The sequence below is a fragment of the Gadus chalcogrammus genome, chromosome 4 (assembly GCF_026213295.1).
Source record: "Gadus chalcogrammus isolate NIFS_2021 chromosome 4, NIFS_Gcha_1.0, whole genome shotgun sequence".
NCBI classification, from domain to species: domain Eukaryota; kingdom Metazoa; phylum Chordata; class Actinopteri; order Gadiformes; family Gadidae; genus Gadus; species Gadus chalcogrammus.
In genome coordinates this window covers 7855292-7872739 of record NC_079415.1, presented here as the reverse complement: position 1 = coordinate 7872739, position 17448 = coordinate 7855292, and the positions used below count along the sequence as shown (strand labels likewise).

Below are 17448 nucleotides of genomic sequence, written 5' to 3'. Positions count from 1 at the left end.
TTTTACATCCTATGATGAGACTTGGGCAACCGGTGTAATCCGTCATTATAAATTGTTGGTGATTTGCTGCCCTCTGCTGGTATTCATTAGTTTATTGGTTTCCTTTATTTGTATTTGTGTACACTACTATCCTGTCAAGATGTCCATCATGCTTCCACATTAACGCCACACAATAACAAACAATTAGGAGGATGTATTACCTTTGATTTCGTACAGGGGACTGTTAGATCAAGACAATAAGATAATTGCTTTTAGAGAACAAAATGTTACAGAAGCAGAGAAAGTAATAACAACAGAGATAAGATGATTTTATAACCCAGATATGAATAGGAGAGTCTGTTTTTCATCATGTGATTTTTTTCTGTTCAAATTGCAATTCCAGAATGTAATGTTGTGGTTGATTTGTGGTTTAATGTTTCACCTAATTGTTGGTGAATATCTTCATTGAGTTGTGACAAACATTCCTTAAGCCATTTAATACAATATATAACATACACTTAATGCATCATGCTTTCATGTAACAAGATATTCCTTCTAAAAACATTATTTAGCTGTTGTAAACATACATGAATATAACAAGTCAAGTGAATGTATACATTTAATTTTACATCTGTACATATCCATGTTGGAGTTGAGATTCATGTTGCTTAGAAAACGAATATGTTGTTATGTTTGGGCGTTATATAACTATACAATCAATGCCAACACAGAGCCAGATAAGCTCTGTATTGTATGGAAGAATAACATGCAGTCATAAAACCACAATTATCTATACTCATCAATAACATATTGACTGTGTCAATATGTTATTGGTACAAAGTAGGACACAGAAAATGTCATAACAAATAACAGATTTGTATATTATTATTAGCTAAAATTCGACTTATATCATAATACATCATATCAAAATTGAGCCATTAATGATTTGATCTTTCAATTTAAAGACCATACCAAACTTAGCAATTGCAAACAATGCAGTAGTAGATAATCATAGACTTAAACTGATAAGGGAAATAAACAGTCATGTAATAAATTTGAGGATAAAAATATTTTTAAAGTATATATACCGGTATGTATATGTGTGTGTGTGTGTGTGTGTGTGTGTGTGTGTGTGTGTGTGTGTGTGTGTGTGTGTGTGTGTGTGTGTGTGTGTGAGTGTGTGTGTGTGTGTGTGTGTGTGTGTGTGTGTGTGTGTGTGTGTGTGTGTGTGTGTGTGTGTGTGTGTGTGTGTGTGGGTGGGTGGGTGGGTGCGTGCGTGCGTGCGTGCGTGCGTGCGTGTGTGTGTGTGCCTAAAAGATGACGGAGTCCATCTTCCTTCTTGAGATTAAATCGTACTAAATATATTCACAATATATTTATTATTGATCCATGAATTAATGGGTCTCCAGGTAGAAAAATAAACATACAAGTCCGCATGTACATTATGTGTTATTATCTGTGACAGCAAGGCAATGGAGTATGCCCTACACTAACACCACTTATCAATTACACCGGCATGTCTGGACGTGTTGCATCAAAGTGAAACAACTGACGCTATAACCTCGTATAGCATGTGACTGCTCTCGTGGTAAACATAGTAGGAGGATCTTGGACCGAGCGCACGGGGGTTCCCTAATCCCTCCCCTTGCGTCTGACGTCCCTTGTCTATATAAACTCCACCGGCTAACAATAGTTTATACCTACCTGTTCCTTATTGTTGAACTTAGCGGATATAAAAGCGACTCCTCGCTCTCCAAACACAAAACTACACTACTACTACTTGACGGATAAGCAAGCAGTGGCAATGGCACACCCAGGTATGTATCTTCTAATATTTCTCTGTCTTTGTTGAATGGTTTACGTGTTAATCTTCTGAATGTATGTATATATCATAGTCACTAATGTTGCATCACTCTGCTTTCCCAGAACACACGGCTCATGTTGTTGATTGTGCGTACAAGCTACGTTATTTCGGCGACCGTCTTCAATGGAGATACAAACTTCTGGAAATGCTGTTACATTACAAGAACATCACCAAATACTAATGATCGCAATAGCATGGACTTGTAAGGGTCAGATTGTGATGCAGTATGCGGTTATGATAATCGCTCATTCTAAAAGAAGAGGGAGAAGATGTGTGTGTGTTCCTCCTCAACTGGACACACCCCGCCCCCCACCCAAGCTGATGGAATTTGGATTTCATCAGCTTGTTTAGATCCCCCTCTCACGACAGGCTATGGCTGGGAAGTGGAAGGCTCGAACGCCACAGGTGTGGGATAGTTCAGACCCATGAGAAGTTCCAGCATGTGGAAAGGAGAAGAACAACGAAAAGAAGAAGCCAAGAATGTTTGACGTCACACAAATATATCTTCAAAGCAGACGATATTTTGGAGATTTACCAAGAATATGTATTCTTGGAAATTGTAGAAAAATTGCTTTTCATCTAGGGAAACTAAGAGCAAGCTGATTGGTTGTCTACTCTACGCTTTAAGTTGCTTATAAATGTTTAATCAAAAGCTTTTGGTATTTTCACTTCTGCAAAATATTTTACGTTTTGAATCACTGTTCTAAAGTAAAATAAATCATAATTTCACCTACTTTTGAATAAAACTGATGGCAGCAGTTAAGAAAGTCTGAACAAAAGTGTGAGCTGTAGTTAAAAAGGTATATTACAATATTAACCAATTTAATAACAGATTATTAACATCAAGTTATAATAGAGAATGACAACAGCAAGCGGTTTATAAAGTCAGGCACTTAAAGGATCCATATTTTATTCTCTGTGGTAGAAAAGCATAGAAATTAGGACAGAATAGGAGAGAACATCGATTTCTTCATTAAATGTCATTTTGTTGTACACATACAATTACTTCATACAAGTCTTCCCTCTGCTTTTGCTACATCCACAATCAGATCCCTAATAGGTCCACCAAAAGCATGCATGATCTTTTGTACTTATATTTACTTATATATATATATTTAGTCAACGACCAGGCGTTCTTTGGACCTCTTGTTATGTGCAAGAAAAACCGCACACTACGGTGATTATCAATACATGGGCGAATCTGCATCAAAGATGAAAAAAAAAAATCCCAATATGGAAAGAGACCCAATATCCCAACATCCCAATATGGAAAAAAACAAAAAAGCATAATACCAGACTGAAGAAAAACAAAGAAACAGCCTGATTGATTTACAACCACTATCAATACACTTGTGTGATCAAAGTAATTGTGATCCATACTCAAAGATATCAATCGGATGCTTGTTTGAGATTAATTTTTTGGGATACGTCATGTCTTCCTATTATTTTACTGAATTTATTTCCATGGGAATCTGGAGTAACATCTTAACAGTAATTACAAGGACAATTATGCAGGCAAAAACCCAATCTACAATTGTCTAGATGTGATTTTCTAAAACTGACCATAAAACACAATGTTCAAGGTGCTCAATGTGTCAAACCTTGTGGCTACTGACTGGAAATAAATGGTTAGGGACTCAATTTTAGCAAAAGTAACAAAGAAATGGAAGACTCCCCATAATTTGTAGAAAAAGAGGATGCACCCTTATCAAATTACACATATATAGCTATATCATATTCTCAAGTTGAGGATGGCTTCCGTGTGAAATTTCCCAAGTGAGGTTACCCATAACCATCATTTAAGTATATCATAACAAAATATACAAGTAGAGAGAGATGATGAAAGGGACTATGGACTTGGTAATTATATATAAATATAAATTATATGGCGTTTCCTCTCTGTAAAATCTTCATGTGTGTGTGTGTATGTGGGTTGCGATCCCCCCCCCCCTACGGTCATCGCCAGCTTACTGTGGGGCTCAGAGACCCGTGTCGGAATTCATTCATTCATTCATTATGTCCAATGTCCTCCAACACAGACCTCAGACCCCACAGCGCTGAAGCAGCCACCTCCTGCCCCCCCCCCCCTCCCCCAAAAACACTCACGGTTGTTTCCCGCCACCAAAAGAAACGAAAGATCCTACAGTAGGTCTCTAACATCGCCGACGGCTTCTACAAAAACAGCAGCCCATCCAACCCAACCGATGGTCCTCAAGTTAGTGAACTCTGCCCACCGATAGAATAGTATTATCAACATTATTATCATGATCGTTATTATTATTATTACTATACACGAGATCCTGCGATTTTTTTTCATTTTGTGAACGCCGCCACCACGGCCCACATCAACTCATTGGCGTTGGGCTTGGCGCTTTCCGTCTCGGGCTCCAGCTCCAAGAGGCCGCGCACTCGCGTCATGCCCAGGTCAAACTGCTCGTCCGGCAGCGGGGCGAAGGCGTTCTCCAGCACGTCCGAGGAGTGGGCCAGGAGAATTAGGGCCAGCACCCTCCGGTCCATGCGCTGCGGATCGTTCACCCACTTCTCCAACACCGACTCCTGCACCTTCTTCACCAGTCGCTTTGGAAGGGAAGGTCCAGGCGGGGACGATACAAAACAGAATACTTTTTTGTCAATCGATTTTCTGCAAAATGCAGGCGATCAGGTTCATTGATTAATTGATTGATCGCTGCCCTCCTCCCTCAGCCCTGCTCTTGTTTACATGTACCCTTCCTCCATTGATCGATAGCTGTTAATATTTGTCTTTTGAACAATTAGGCGTGTTAGTGCACTTTGTACACTTAATTTAAAGAAGGTGCTATACAGATATACTGTGGCATCATTATTACACACATCTTTCTGAAGGAGACCTGAACCTCCTTCTCCGTTCTCACCTGCTTGAGTGTGTTGTTTGTAAGCGGATGCGTCGTCATGTCGAACAGCAGGAAGTTCTGTTTCTCTGTGGTGAGAACCCCTTTCTCCACCAGGTTCTTGGCCAGACGTTCCCTCACGTTCCTCAGCTGGTAGTGCAGCTTCAGAGGATTCCATGTCTCTCCTACGGCAGCAGGACAGACACATTGTTTTTTTATATGTCACTACACCAGGAAGTTTACTCAGATCGGATGACAGTAAAGGGAACCTTAATATTGTTTACTCATAGTGTTTAACAGCCTATCAGATGTTTCTTCTGTGTGTGTGTGTGTGTGTGTGTGTGTGTGTGTGTGTGTGTGTGTGTGTGTGTGTGTGTGTGTGTGTGTGTGTGCGTGCGTGTGTGTGTGTTCAGGCTTATATCTCTTACCGCTCAACAGCTCTATCCAGCTCTGTACAGTCTCTGGTGGCTGTGTGTCTTTAATGTGTTTTAGGGCTTCGTCCAGTAACATGTCTCCGGTCGGGGCGTCTGATTTACAGATGACCTGTGTAAAAAACACCCAAGAGAGTTGAACACAGACATCAGTCACCCTCAGCCCTGCAAACTCTTAATTGCATACATCTTATTTTTTTGAAAAGGTGGACATAACTCTCTCACAAAACTGAAATTTGAAATAAAAAGACTGAACAACTCTGACTCTCTGGAAACAGTTTTTTTTGTCCTATTACTTCCCTGGAAACCAACTGCCAGATTACATTTGCAAAAAGAATTATTGATATTTTCATGCAACAATGTTTTATTTACGTTGGTGGGCGAGTGCACGTTTAGGACAGCCACAGGATATTCTTCATCTTACATGGGACGCAGGCAAAGTGCTGTGCTAGTAGGGGCGGGATTAGGACCATAACCAGCTCTGGTCATATTCTGGCGGAATAAATCCCCACTATTCCTGGACGCAGCGATGTAAATGACAACCGTATACACCAAAATTACTCGCCTTCCTTGCAAGCAGACTCTTTCTCCTCATTCCACACGCTTCTAGCTGCAGTCGTCCCCTCAAGGCCAGCTCGATCAGCATGCAGCCTCGCAGACCCGAGGAGATGCAGTCATTCCAGAAGGACGTGTAACCCTTGGGAGAGGAAAATCAACATTGTTAGCTGACGTGTGGACAGCGTATCCGCTTCACGTAAGCTCAGTCGGCAATGTTCCTGGTCATCGACTGTACAATAACATAAAAACCACCATAAAAAACGAAATAACTTTTTAAGAAATCCCCCGGCCAATGTGTTTTAGTTTTGCGAGGCTCCCTCCTTCTGCCTTGCAGCATGGACGCTACGATAACCTGTGGGAAACGAACCGCTACCTCTCGGTCTTTGAGGCCCAGGAGCAATACTTCTTCCATTAGTGTGAGTCGGGTGTCTTTCGCGTCCCCCTTGTCGTCTTCTTCGTCGTCCACGCGACGAGCTTCGTCCTCCTCTTCGTCGGACCCTCGCTCCTTCTCGGCATTACGATGCGCCTCGGTCTTCCGCTGCACCAGGCCTGAAGTTCTCTTTGTGAGGGAAGTCATAACTTGTGATCCCAAACGATCAGTAGCCCCCCACGAAATCGGCAAGCAGTGGAACCGGCTGCAGGTTGTGTTGTGTCACAAAAACGTTAAAATGAGTGAGATCGATCGGAGATAGAGCTGCTTAATTATGATAAGCGCCAGCGAGATTACTGTCAGAGTTCTGTACAGTATCCCTTTTCACTTCCTGAACAACATGGAGGCAGCGGGTGACGTAAAATAGTTGTTTGTTCTACGTCAAACCACGTCGTCACCTATATCGTCCATCGTGTTCTACAGCCTCGTCCACTTATTACTCCTCGTTTTGATTTCGTATTTCCAGTTTCTTTTTTTGGACGCCCGCTATTTTTATTTGACTTATTTGAGTTCATTATCTATACCGTTTCAGCGCTGCTATTATAAACCGGCTTAATACATGGATTATGTTTGTATCACGACTTCAGTCCTATTCCGTTTGCGAAAAATATAATTAAACTCTACAAAAATGCAGTGAAAAATAATAACAACAGGGACGTGAAAACGCAATTTTAACTATTTACCACACGGTGGCAGTCTGACGACATAATACATGTCCCTCAGTATACGTAACGTCACCAACCATATTCTTAGCTCACGAATGTCCTCATGAAACCATCCTGATCTCGAGTTCACGTTCGGTTTCTCTCTGCAGATCATAAGTATTATTATAGTTATAAGGATTACAGATACCATTCATTGCAACGAACACTGGATGGTCTCACAAAGCCTCAAGAATGTGGGCTAAAGGTTAAAGCGTGAAAAGGGGACTACAATGTTTCTACAGATTGTTTGATGAAATGGCTCATGGTACAGAAAATACCAATGTTGAAGACAATAATGTGGTAACAAATGAAAGAAATATTGGGCATTCAATAACAACAACTTCAACAATCTAATTGAATCAAATCTAATTACATATCAGACATAGGGGCCTGGTAGAGAGACAGTGTTGGGACATGTAAGAAAGAAAGAAAGAGAGTGGTTCTGCAACAAGATATAATCTAGTTTACACTGCAGGAACATCACTCTTCAACGCCATGTTGTCCTGTTTCATTCCGAGCATGACCGCAGTAGTTGGACTGAGTCCATTAATTCTGTCCTGTTGGGAAGATCAGTATAATATATATTGTGTCCTGGGATATATACACGCCTGCACTTTCCATGACGCGCTTGGATGGCTCTGAAAGGTCAGAGGGCTGGGGTCAACCCTAAATATTTGAAATTATGGTTAAAATCATAGTTTTATGCAAGTTATATTCTGTTTAAACGTAAGGTTTATTTGGGTTGGATTGAATTGACAAACCCAGACTGGAATTGTACAATTCCATTTTCTGTGTAGACTTTTAGCTGTATGGCTTTATTGTATGTTTTGCTTTATTGCTTTGACTGCAACTCACTCAACGTTTATTTGCGCTACAATGGACTCTTATCATTAATAAGGAAATTATTTTGGCAAAGCTACAAAAGGCCTTTTGACAATTTCGTTCTTTCTTTCCTTGTTTTTATCAAATAGGGAGTGACAGGACATGCATGCTTTGCCTGTAAGCCCTTTACCCCTTCAACATCGCTGATGCTTCTCGATTTGCACGACTTAACCTTCCTTCTGGCTAATTCCTCTTCCTTGTGGCTATAAAACCACTAGGGCCATGCCCTCTCTCTCTCTCTCTCTCTCTCTCTCTCTCTCTCTCTCTCTCTCTCTCTCTCTCTCTCTCTCTCTCTCTCTCTCTCTCTCTCTCTCTCTCTCTCTCTCTCTTTCCCGCATCACAGCCAAGTGGAACAAACCAACTTTAAGACCTTGTATGTAGAATATTTGCAAGCCATCCAAGAAAGAGACAAGATACACAAGGTGCCTTCAAAACGACTCTGGAATCAATCCATGAGGAAATATCTTCCTACTGACTTCTGTGTTTGGATTTTGTGAAGTAAGGCTAAAAGTTTGGAAAATTGTAGTGCAGTTGTTGATTTTATACGTTATATATATTACATATATATATGGAAAAATCTGATTTAAAATGACAAATCTGTGAGCCAATTTATTGTAATTAGTCCAATGGATTTCCTCCACTTTCGATGCCTCGTTTGTTTGGTTTGCGATCGGAATGACGTTCACATTATTTACCGAAACTAAAACTAAATAAGTAGCTACTTTCTTTTGCCCAAAAAAAAAAGCCTAGAACTCCGTCTGCCATTGCATTATTTAGCGACGCTAATAATAGACTCAGACATCTGTACGATCTTGCAGGCTCCTCCTACAGTCCCTCCAGAGCAGTACATCTTCGTCGGTGTGTTTCACTTAACTTCATTTCTGCTCAATGAACCTGGTTTTCCAGCGCTGAGAGGAGGCCTGAATCAGCCCTGGGGGATTCAATAAGGCCTCACTCACAGCCACGTTGGAGCCATTTCCTGTCTCTGGAGTGGACACGGGAGTGACCCGTAGTGACTGTTCTCCTCTGCCTGTGGAAATGTTCAGGACTGGAACACACACACACACAAATTCAGACACGCACACGCATGCACACACACAAACACACACCCACACACATGCATACGCACACCCTCAGTCACACACAAACACACAGACACACACAATCGCACCCACACCAACGCACATTCATGTACACACACACACACACACACACATGTACGTGCACATGCACAGAAACACATGTACATACACACGCATGCCAACACACACGAACACAGACGTAAACATAAACACACATAAACACACAAACGCAGAAACATACACAGAAATACAAACACATATGCACATACACATACACACATATACATAAACACACGTCACAGGGTAGCACAAAATGTGCACGGAAATGCACTCAAAGGGCTTTTTTCTATGGGAACCATCCTTTCGGTGATTGACCTTAGCCTGTGTCTTTCCAGGAGGATTACAGAAAAAAATCAGAATTGGTTATAGTTTGAATTTATTTCCAGATTTGTTCGTATTCACGCCCTATGACCCAGTTTTAACAGCTTATTTTCCAAATAATGAAAGGAAATTAAGTCTAAACTCTGAAATCTAAGGAAGGGGGCCTGAGTTGGATGGTGATGATGGGGGAGATAAGTGGCCACATCTGGGGTGTTCTGCAGGCTATCCGGCCCCCTCAGAGAGGAGCTGTTATGGAGGCTGAACTCAAAGGTCGACATGGAAGCAAAGCTTGTGTGGTTCTGAAATTTGAGGATAAGAGAGGGCATTAGGATATCCATTTCATGTCCTTTACCTTGAATATGAATACCTATGTTATGGAGTGTGTGTGTGTGTGTGTGTGTGTGTGTGTGTGTGTGTGTGTGTGTGTGTGTGTGTGTGTGTGTGTGTGTGTGTGTGTGTGTGTGTGTGTGTGTGTGTCAACAATGCTGTCTGTGGAGTATATGTGGATGATGGCTGGTTTAAGCAGCCTCACCTTGCAGACTCTAATTGGGCTCTGGGGCTGAGGGAGGCGGCACACCTGTTGCACAGGTTAAACCAGCCATCTCCACACACACTCGGAGATGGAGCTCCTGCCTTGCAACAGCGAGTGCCACATATCATTATCTACAATAAACCGGCTTTAAAGAGCACCACCCTGTGTCCTTTGTGTAAAAGTCACCTTGGTGGAGCGAGGCAGCCACCTTGGTGGCTTGAAGCAATTTACATGCCTACCCAGTGAGACAACAATAGAGCAACGGAGACTAAGAACAAAGATGCATCCAAAGATTGTGGGTTTGTTCCCTGGTGCATCCTAACCTGTAGGAACCGAAGACCAAGATGCCATAACCTCTTACCTAACTCCTTAATGGAATATAGCAGAATTCCCTGTAAGACACTTTGGATAAAAGTGTCCCGTTTATGGCTTAAGTGTGAAGAAAGAATTACAGACTGAATGTCAGACTGTTCTACCGCTGTACAATCAGAGGAAGTAACACTTCATTGTCCCCCACACTGTGGCCTAAATGATATCCAAAGAAATTAGGTCACACATGGCTCTAATAGACCCGTACACATTATGGAGAGAACGTTCTGAAAACGTACTGAACGCCCTCTAATGTTTGTTTGCATTCGTCTGAATGACATATTTGTCTTTCATTTCTACACTTGGTCCTGTTTAATGCAAATTGAAAAATTAGTAATGCTTCTCCCTTAATTAGTATGTTTAAGTAGAATGTTAATTTTTTTTTGTAAAATAATGTAATGATGTAATGTATCATAACAATTGTTCTAACCATTTAAGTAATCCGGACTTGCTAGGGTAGTTCTTTGGTAGAATGCTTGTGACTTATTACGTTTTTTTTTTTACTTTGTGTAATTTATGGTAACTTATTGAAACTTACTGTAATTTATGGTTCTTTCAAGCAAACAAGAAACAGAGAGCCTCCCCTTCCTCTTCTGTCCCCAAGCCCATAGCTGCAGGAAGCATTTAACAATGAAACCCCTTCAACACACAAACACACACTAACACACACACACACACACACACACACACACACACACACACACACACACACACACACACACACACACACACACACACACACAGACACAGACACAGACACACACACACACACACACACACACACACACACACACACACACAACCCCAGAGTCTTCTGAAGTTCAAGCTGTCAAAATGTAGGCATATTTTGGTCTATGCAACTCACCAGAACACAATATGACACACACATAGCACAGTCAAGGGATCAGTCAAGAAGGTATAAAGAACAAATGATTGGTCTTAGAGACCTTGTCGAACATGAAAACTCATATGGTAGACTAGTAAATCAACAAATACAAAAGATAAGACAAAAGTGCAGTGACTAAAATAACTAAACAAAACGTACCACAATATTATTCGGGTCTTAGAGACCCACCCTGATTCTTTCACTGCTCCACCAGAATTCGTATTAACAAATTGAGCGGAGAGGTCAGCAATGTCTCTGAACACAAAGCAAGTGAGGATCAAGCAGATCACTGGGCATTGACCTCTGGCTGTGGTGTATTTTCTTTGCCAGCGTGGGTGGGGCTTGCAGGGGTGCTAACCGAAGCTAACTGGAAACATTGGATTCGGGTCAGAAGAGGTCAAAGTCATGGCCATTGATGGACACGCCATGTTCTCCGGAATGAAGGAAGGCGGTAAACGCACACATGGAACACTACATGCCCACACGCATGCACACACTCACACACACACACGGCACACACACGCACGCACGCACGCACGTACGCACGCACGCACGCACGCACGCACGCACGCACGCACGCACGCACACACACACACACACACACATTCACTGTGTTCCTCATTAGCCATAGTGGAGACACCCAAGGAGATGCACCCATTTTTTTTTACTTTTCTTTTTCTTTTGTGTATGTATGTGTGTGTGTGTGTGTGTGTGTGTGTGTGTGTGTGTGTGTGTGTGTGTGTGTGTGTGTGTGTGTGTGTGTGTGTGTGTGTGTGTGTGTGTGTGTGTGTGTGTGTGTGTGTGTGTGTGTGTGTGTGTAGGGTGGGGGGACCCCCTGCAGACACCCTGCATTCAAGATGAGAGAAGGCCCAACACAGACATGTAAACCAACCACCAAGGTTGTTAAGTTTGAGTACGGCTCATAAAGATCCCCAGGCACTAGTAAGATATTCAGATACACTACAATATCACTTAATGCTCTATTTTAGGCATGCTTTTATGCACTTATGTATTTATGCTATGTGAATGCCCCTGAAAGGAGAACTAATTGTAAAGGTTATATTGCACAATAATAACATGTACTGTACATCATTTCAGGTATAGAATACATATTATTTAGTTATTTGACAGAGTTGTTGTACATTCATGGCCCATGCCCAATACTAACTAATCATCAATGGGAATACATTTTGAGCATTTCAGGTTAGAGAAGCTAAAGCTCCTATTGTCCATACTAAATAATCATCAATGGAAGCGAATGGGTTTTAGAGCTCAAATTGTCCAAACTCGATGAAAGATAACACGTCTTTTATGGATTTCGCCAATAGTTGGGGGACAACAGAGAGACAGAGAACATGTATTTGAACAACTATTCTCTTGGCTTAACAAACTGTCTCTGGTGCGGGTGATATACACAATTCACCATTGCACTTTTATTGCAACAAAAATAAATAAATCAAATAAACCTAAAACACACCATTTGATCATAAGCGTATCGCCGTGCATGACGGGGGAGAAACCAAACAAATCAACCCTGGCCCTTGTTACGGTGAATGGGAATTACACAACCACATGACCGCATCGGTATTAAGGATTCTTCCCCCACATACATCTTTTGCAGAAAAAAAGACAGGGCATCAGAGGTGCCCCCCCCCCCCAGCTTGCCTTTAGGGGACACAGAGAACTCAGTCGCCCGGGGTTCAAACCCCAATATCATGAAGGGCTGTGTTGACTGAGTCAGGGGTCATGACCTCTGTGGTAGACCTCAGGAGACAGGCAATGGGGAAGGTTGTGGTGGTGGTGGTGGTGGGGTCAAGCTTCAGAGCTGAAGACACTAAAGAGGTCTCTAATTGTCCTCCATGTTTCGGATTAGCTGCCCTGTCTTGGGGATGTGCATGTGAGTTATATTGAAAACAGGCTCTGCCAAGCTAAACGCTAACGCTGCGGCCTTATTTGGAATTAGAGTGGGGGGGGAGAGACGACAACACGGATTTGTGCGTGTGTGTGTGTGTGCACGTGTCTAGCATTAAGTGAATTGGTAAATACTCTCACATGTGAGTCTAGCCCCATAAATTATAAGGCCTGTGTCAAACAAGCATCCACTATTTACGAACCTAAAGGTCGTTGGTCTTGATATGTATTATAGGATATATTATGATGACACATGACCACTTATTTGGTTCAGAATATACATATGAAAAGCAAAGGGCTGATGGAGAATGTAGTTGTGGTTGTTAGGATGCAGCGCTTTTTTAGATTGACGACAGCTACGGCTGAAACTCTTAAACTAAGTGTTCTCACCCCTTCAGTGCTGAGGGTATGGTACCAATTTTTAGATAGCAAAAAGGGGATATGATGATCGAAAAGATAAAAGAGAACAAGACAGTAAAGAGAAGGCTTAGCTATATACTTTTGATCCGAATGTTTCCAAAGAGTCTGGTTAATGTTAGAGCGTGAGCCCTATAGTCGGGAGCTGTTCTCTTCAAACAGGAATAAGCAGGGATGGATCTGTTTTACCTCAGACTTGACAGCAGAGCTAAAATGCAGCAGTGTGTGGTGGTAACGCAAGGTCAATTCTACGGCACACAACTGTAAGGCTTTAGCTCATAATGCTACGGTATCATTTTATACATGAATGGACGTTTTTTATATTTTGTCAACAGATTCCGTATCAGGATGCATGAAGGAAGTTGTAAGCCAATGGTAAATATGTCCTTATATGGCAAGCAATACAGCTTTCTATTGGTCAGAGAGGATGCTCTTCTCTTCCGTAAAAATAGATTGTTTATATTTATATTGTCTGACATAGAATGTTTAACGTTATATCTCGTTATATATGGGCGGCAGTAGCTCAGGAGGTAGAGCGGGTTGGCTGGTAACCTGAAGGTTGTTGGTTCGATCCCCGGCTCCTCCTAGCTGAGTGTCGAGGTGTCCTTGAGCAAGGCACCTAACCCTGACTGTTAGCTCCCGACGAGCTGGCTGTCCCCTTGCATGGTTGACTCCGCCGTCGGTGCGTGAATGTGTGCGTGAATGGTGAATGTGAGGCAATATTGTAAAGCGCTTTGAGTGGCCAATGGTTAGAAAAGCGCTATATAAATGCAGTCCATTTAGTCCATTTACATCTCTATATAAACCTTACATTAATTTAAAAGAGCTTCATTGTAACAATCACTAGAACTCTTAAAACATGTGTTTGTGGAGATGACTATGATAACCTATAATTATGACCAAAATGTAAACTTAATAAATGTTATACAGTCAGTTATTCTTGAAATATGAACTGATTTGTTTCAAGGGAAATGGGAACGGCATCAATTTAATTTGGTTGACATGTTTATCAATTGAATAAAAACTAAATGGAGAAAATCATTTAAAGGACCAATGTTTTAAATGGGCAGGAAGAAAAACTCTGTTTTGGACAGGTATACTAATTGTTTACTGAAAGCTGTAAGCTAACATACATTCACGCACGAACAGACTCAGTTTGTATACATTAGAGATTCCTTAGAAGCTTCGTGTTGCCTGAAGAGAGAAGACTCAATGGGGGACTATGTCTTGGCTTGGACAAGGCTATGTATGGTGTACTCCATAAGAAAATTACAACTTGTCTAACGTACTAGTAACAAAGTACATTAGAACATACTGGGGCTTGATTAACCTTATAGCCACAGCCCAGTCATCCTTGTGGCGTCCAAATTGTACTCTTGTACTGTGTGTGTACACATTCACATCCTGTAATCAGAGAGAAGAAGAGAGTTAGGGAGAGAGAGTAAGAGAGAGAGAGGGGAGAGAGATAGAGGGAGAGAGAGAGAGAGAGAGAGAGAGAGAGAGAGAGAGAGAGAGAGAGAGAGAGAGAGAGAGAGAGAGAGAGAGAGAGAGAGAGAGAGAGAGAGAATGTTTTGTATGGCAGGATCTGTCAACCTCATTTAAGTAAATTATGTGTGTGTATGTGTGTGTGTGTGTGTGTGTGTGTGTGTGTGTGTGTGTGTGTGTGTGTGTGTGTGTGTGTGTGTGTGTGTGTGTGTGTGTATAGTTCATACAGTAGGACAATAAACAAGCAATAATAAAAATACTGACTTGAGGGAACAAAGCTTTCATAGAGAGATCGGTATTACTATTTACTAAAAGAAGCACTTCTGGAAATCAGACATTTCTACAGGGAGAAAAGTTGTGCCTTGCTGCCTGAGGCACCATAACACATTACATTAGGCACATGTTTAACATTACAGTGGATCACGGTTAATTTTGGATGGCAAAGAGCTGATTGCACTCTTTAAGGAAAAACTGACGGACTGGTTATTTATAAAACACCAAATGACCACGTTTTATTCCCCCCTCCATATAGCCTAGTAATACTGAGTAATACTTTTTTGTGACTGGTAAGATTTTCCCATGGGTTGGCAGAGACCAAGCCCTCCACTCCCTTCTGTAGTAGTAGGGTGCTCCTCATCATAAGTCTCTCACTTGCCATCCCTCCTCTGGTCCGCACTGTAGACCTAGCCCTCTCTGGACAGTACATCGCAGCCTACACGCAGGATTTAAACGGGCCATGGAATAACGCACAGACCACTCAAGCCTCGTCTTTGGAAAAAAGGGATTTAGGGGTCGGCTAACTAAGAAGAGAGGGAAGAGGGAAAGGAAATGCCCTCGAGCTCGTCCTGTCATCTTTCAGATGTTACGGCTTGTATCTGACGTTATAATAGACCCTGTCATTCAGCTAACTAACTTGAGACGTGCGTCTGGTGTTGAACACCCTCTCATTCGGCTGACTTAAGACGGGCGTCTGGTGTTGAAGTAGCACCCTCTCATTCGGCTCGACAAGGCTTCAATCTGGTGTTGGACACCGCTCACATTCAGCTCATTAGACTTACAGTTTCTGGTGTCAAACACCCTGCGTCATACGGCGAGCAGAAGCCCCCCTCGGTCGCCGGAGACCCGTGGTGTGTCAAAGATGGACCAGCGACATGGACATTTCGTTTTGACAACAATAGCAACAGCAGGTAAAAATTCTTTACTATTTTAATGTTTGTTTCTCATTTTGAGCGTTTTAAGTCGCTGACGTTTCGCGCCACTTGTAGTTACTGACTGTTCGTGTGTCTCGAGCGCATCTGTGGGGACCGCGCGCGAGATCGGCATCAGGGATGATGATGCACATGATGTGATGTGTACAGTACACAGTATTTCTGCATTATTGATGATGTACACTACACACTAGGCCTACGTTATTCATGACAAGCATGACAAAGCAGCTAAAGGGTATCCATTAGTTGAGTGGCTTAACTGCCGTGTCTCAATGGCCATCATAAGTTTCTGGCAACTCCTGAGAGAGGCTCGTCTGGCACCCAGAGGTTCATTCAGGACGCCTCTGTCTGTGCCAACCCGAGCACCGCATTTGATTTAAAACGACGACGGTAGAGGATAGGACTACTAATGCATTTATTTCAGCCTGAGCGGGCGACCGAGGACAAGTTAGAAATATATTGTATGATATGAAACATTAAAGAGGTGGACCGAATGTCGTGGAGACACGGTTTGATAACATTACTTCCAAGCTAGACAATAAAAGACAATGAAACACATAAAATCATTTTAATGATTCTAATGATACATTAACACCAAGAAGGCTTTCAGTAGTACAGTCTGATGAATTAAGTGCTGGTTATAAATATTCATGGTGAAGGCTGGTGATAGCCTCGCTGACTCCTTGATTGTGGGTTCAGGGTTCATGGAGTTTATATCTCCAGGGGAAAAAACGATGAATCTATATCTGGACAGCTCCCAAAGCCAGAGCATTCGTGCAAGACCGACCAAAGTGAGCAGTGTGTCTTTCTGTACCTCTGAGATTCCTATGCCTCCATGTGATGCGGGCTTGTGACCGACTTTAGAGAATTGAGTTACAGATAAGAAGCATCTGGTGATAAATTGCGTGTGTGTGTGTGTGTGTGTGTGTGTGTGTGTGTGTGTGTGTGTGTGTGTGTGTGTGTGTGTGTGTGTGTGTGTGTGTGTGTGTGTGTGTGCCAGTGCGTGTGTGTGTGTGTGTGTGTGTGTGAGTGTGTGTGTGTGTGTGTGTGTGTGTGTTTGTGTGTGTGTGTGTGTGTGTGTGTGTGTGTGTGTGTGTGTGTGTGTGTGTGTGTGTGTGTGTGTGTGTGTGTGTGTGTGCGTGAATGTCTGTATTAGCATATCTGTGAGCATGTGTGTGAGTGTGACCAAAAGTATGCATGTGTGCATTTGTATGAGCGTGTGAGCAGTATCCATGTGTGTGTGTGTGTGTGTGTGTGTGTGTGTGTGTGTGTGTGTGTGTGTGTGTGTGTGTGTGTGTGTGTGTGTGTGTGTGTGTGTGTGTGTGTGCGTGTGTGTGTATGAGCACGCGTGAGTATGAGCACGCGTGAGTAGTGGGCATTTGTGTGCGCATGTTTTTCATTATGTAGAACAAGAACAAGATGGGTTGAAGAAATCCATACTTCAGATCGAAATGAATACATC

General features: G+C 42.3%; 2 protein-coding genes across 2 annotated transcripts in view; one reads left to right on the top strand and one right to left on the bottom strand.

The window, feature by feature from the left end:
* Window positions 1–3770: 3770 nt before the first annotated feature.
* On the bottom strand, window positions 3771–6485 carry LOC130381508 (Golgi phosphoprotein 3-like). Its single transcript, XM_056589151.1, has 5 exons — window positions 6073–6485; window positions 5707–5838; window positions 5139–5253; window positions 4735–4895; window positions 3771–4420 (listed from the first exon to the last, which is right to left on the bottom strand). The coding sequence occupies exons 1-5, from the start codon at window positions 6274–6276 to the stop codon at window positions 4157–4159; spliced, it is 876 nt and encodes a 291-aa protein (XP_056445126.1). The 5' UTR covers window positions 6277–6485; the 3' UTR covers window positions 3771–4156.
* An 8931-nt stretch (window positions 6486–15416) lies between these two features.
* The window catches only part of itga1 (integrin, alpha 1), a 42068-nt gene continuing 40036 nt past the window's right edge, over window positions 15417–17448 (top strand). The window contains exon 1 of the mRNA XM_056588029.1: window positions 15417–15965. Within this exon, the coding sequence (XP_056444004.1) occupies window positions 15917–15965 (49 nt within the window). The 5' untranslated portion in view covers window positions 15417–15916. The remainder of the gene's footprint in view (window positions 15966–17448) is intronic.

Bases quoted from the DNA above. Each gene is read 5' to 3' on its own strand.
- LOC130381508 (XM_056589151.1), bottom strand. From the start codon at position 6,276: ATGACTTCCCTCACAAAGAGAACTTCAGGCCTGGTGCAGCGGAAGACC. The intron at 5,254-5,706 runs GCGAGTAATTTT...TTTTTTACACAG, and splicing joins AGAGTCTGCTTGCAAGGAAG to GTCATCTGTAAATCAGACGC. The intron at 4,421-4,734 runs GTGAGAACGGAG...TCCCTTCCAAAG, and splicing joins CAAACAACACACTCAAGCAG to CGACTGGTGAAGAAGGTGCA.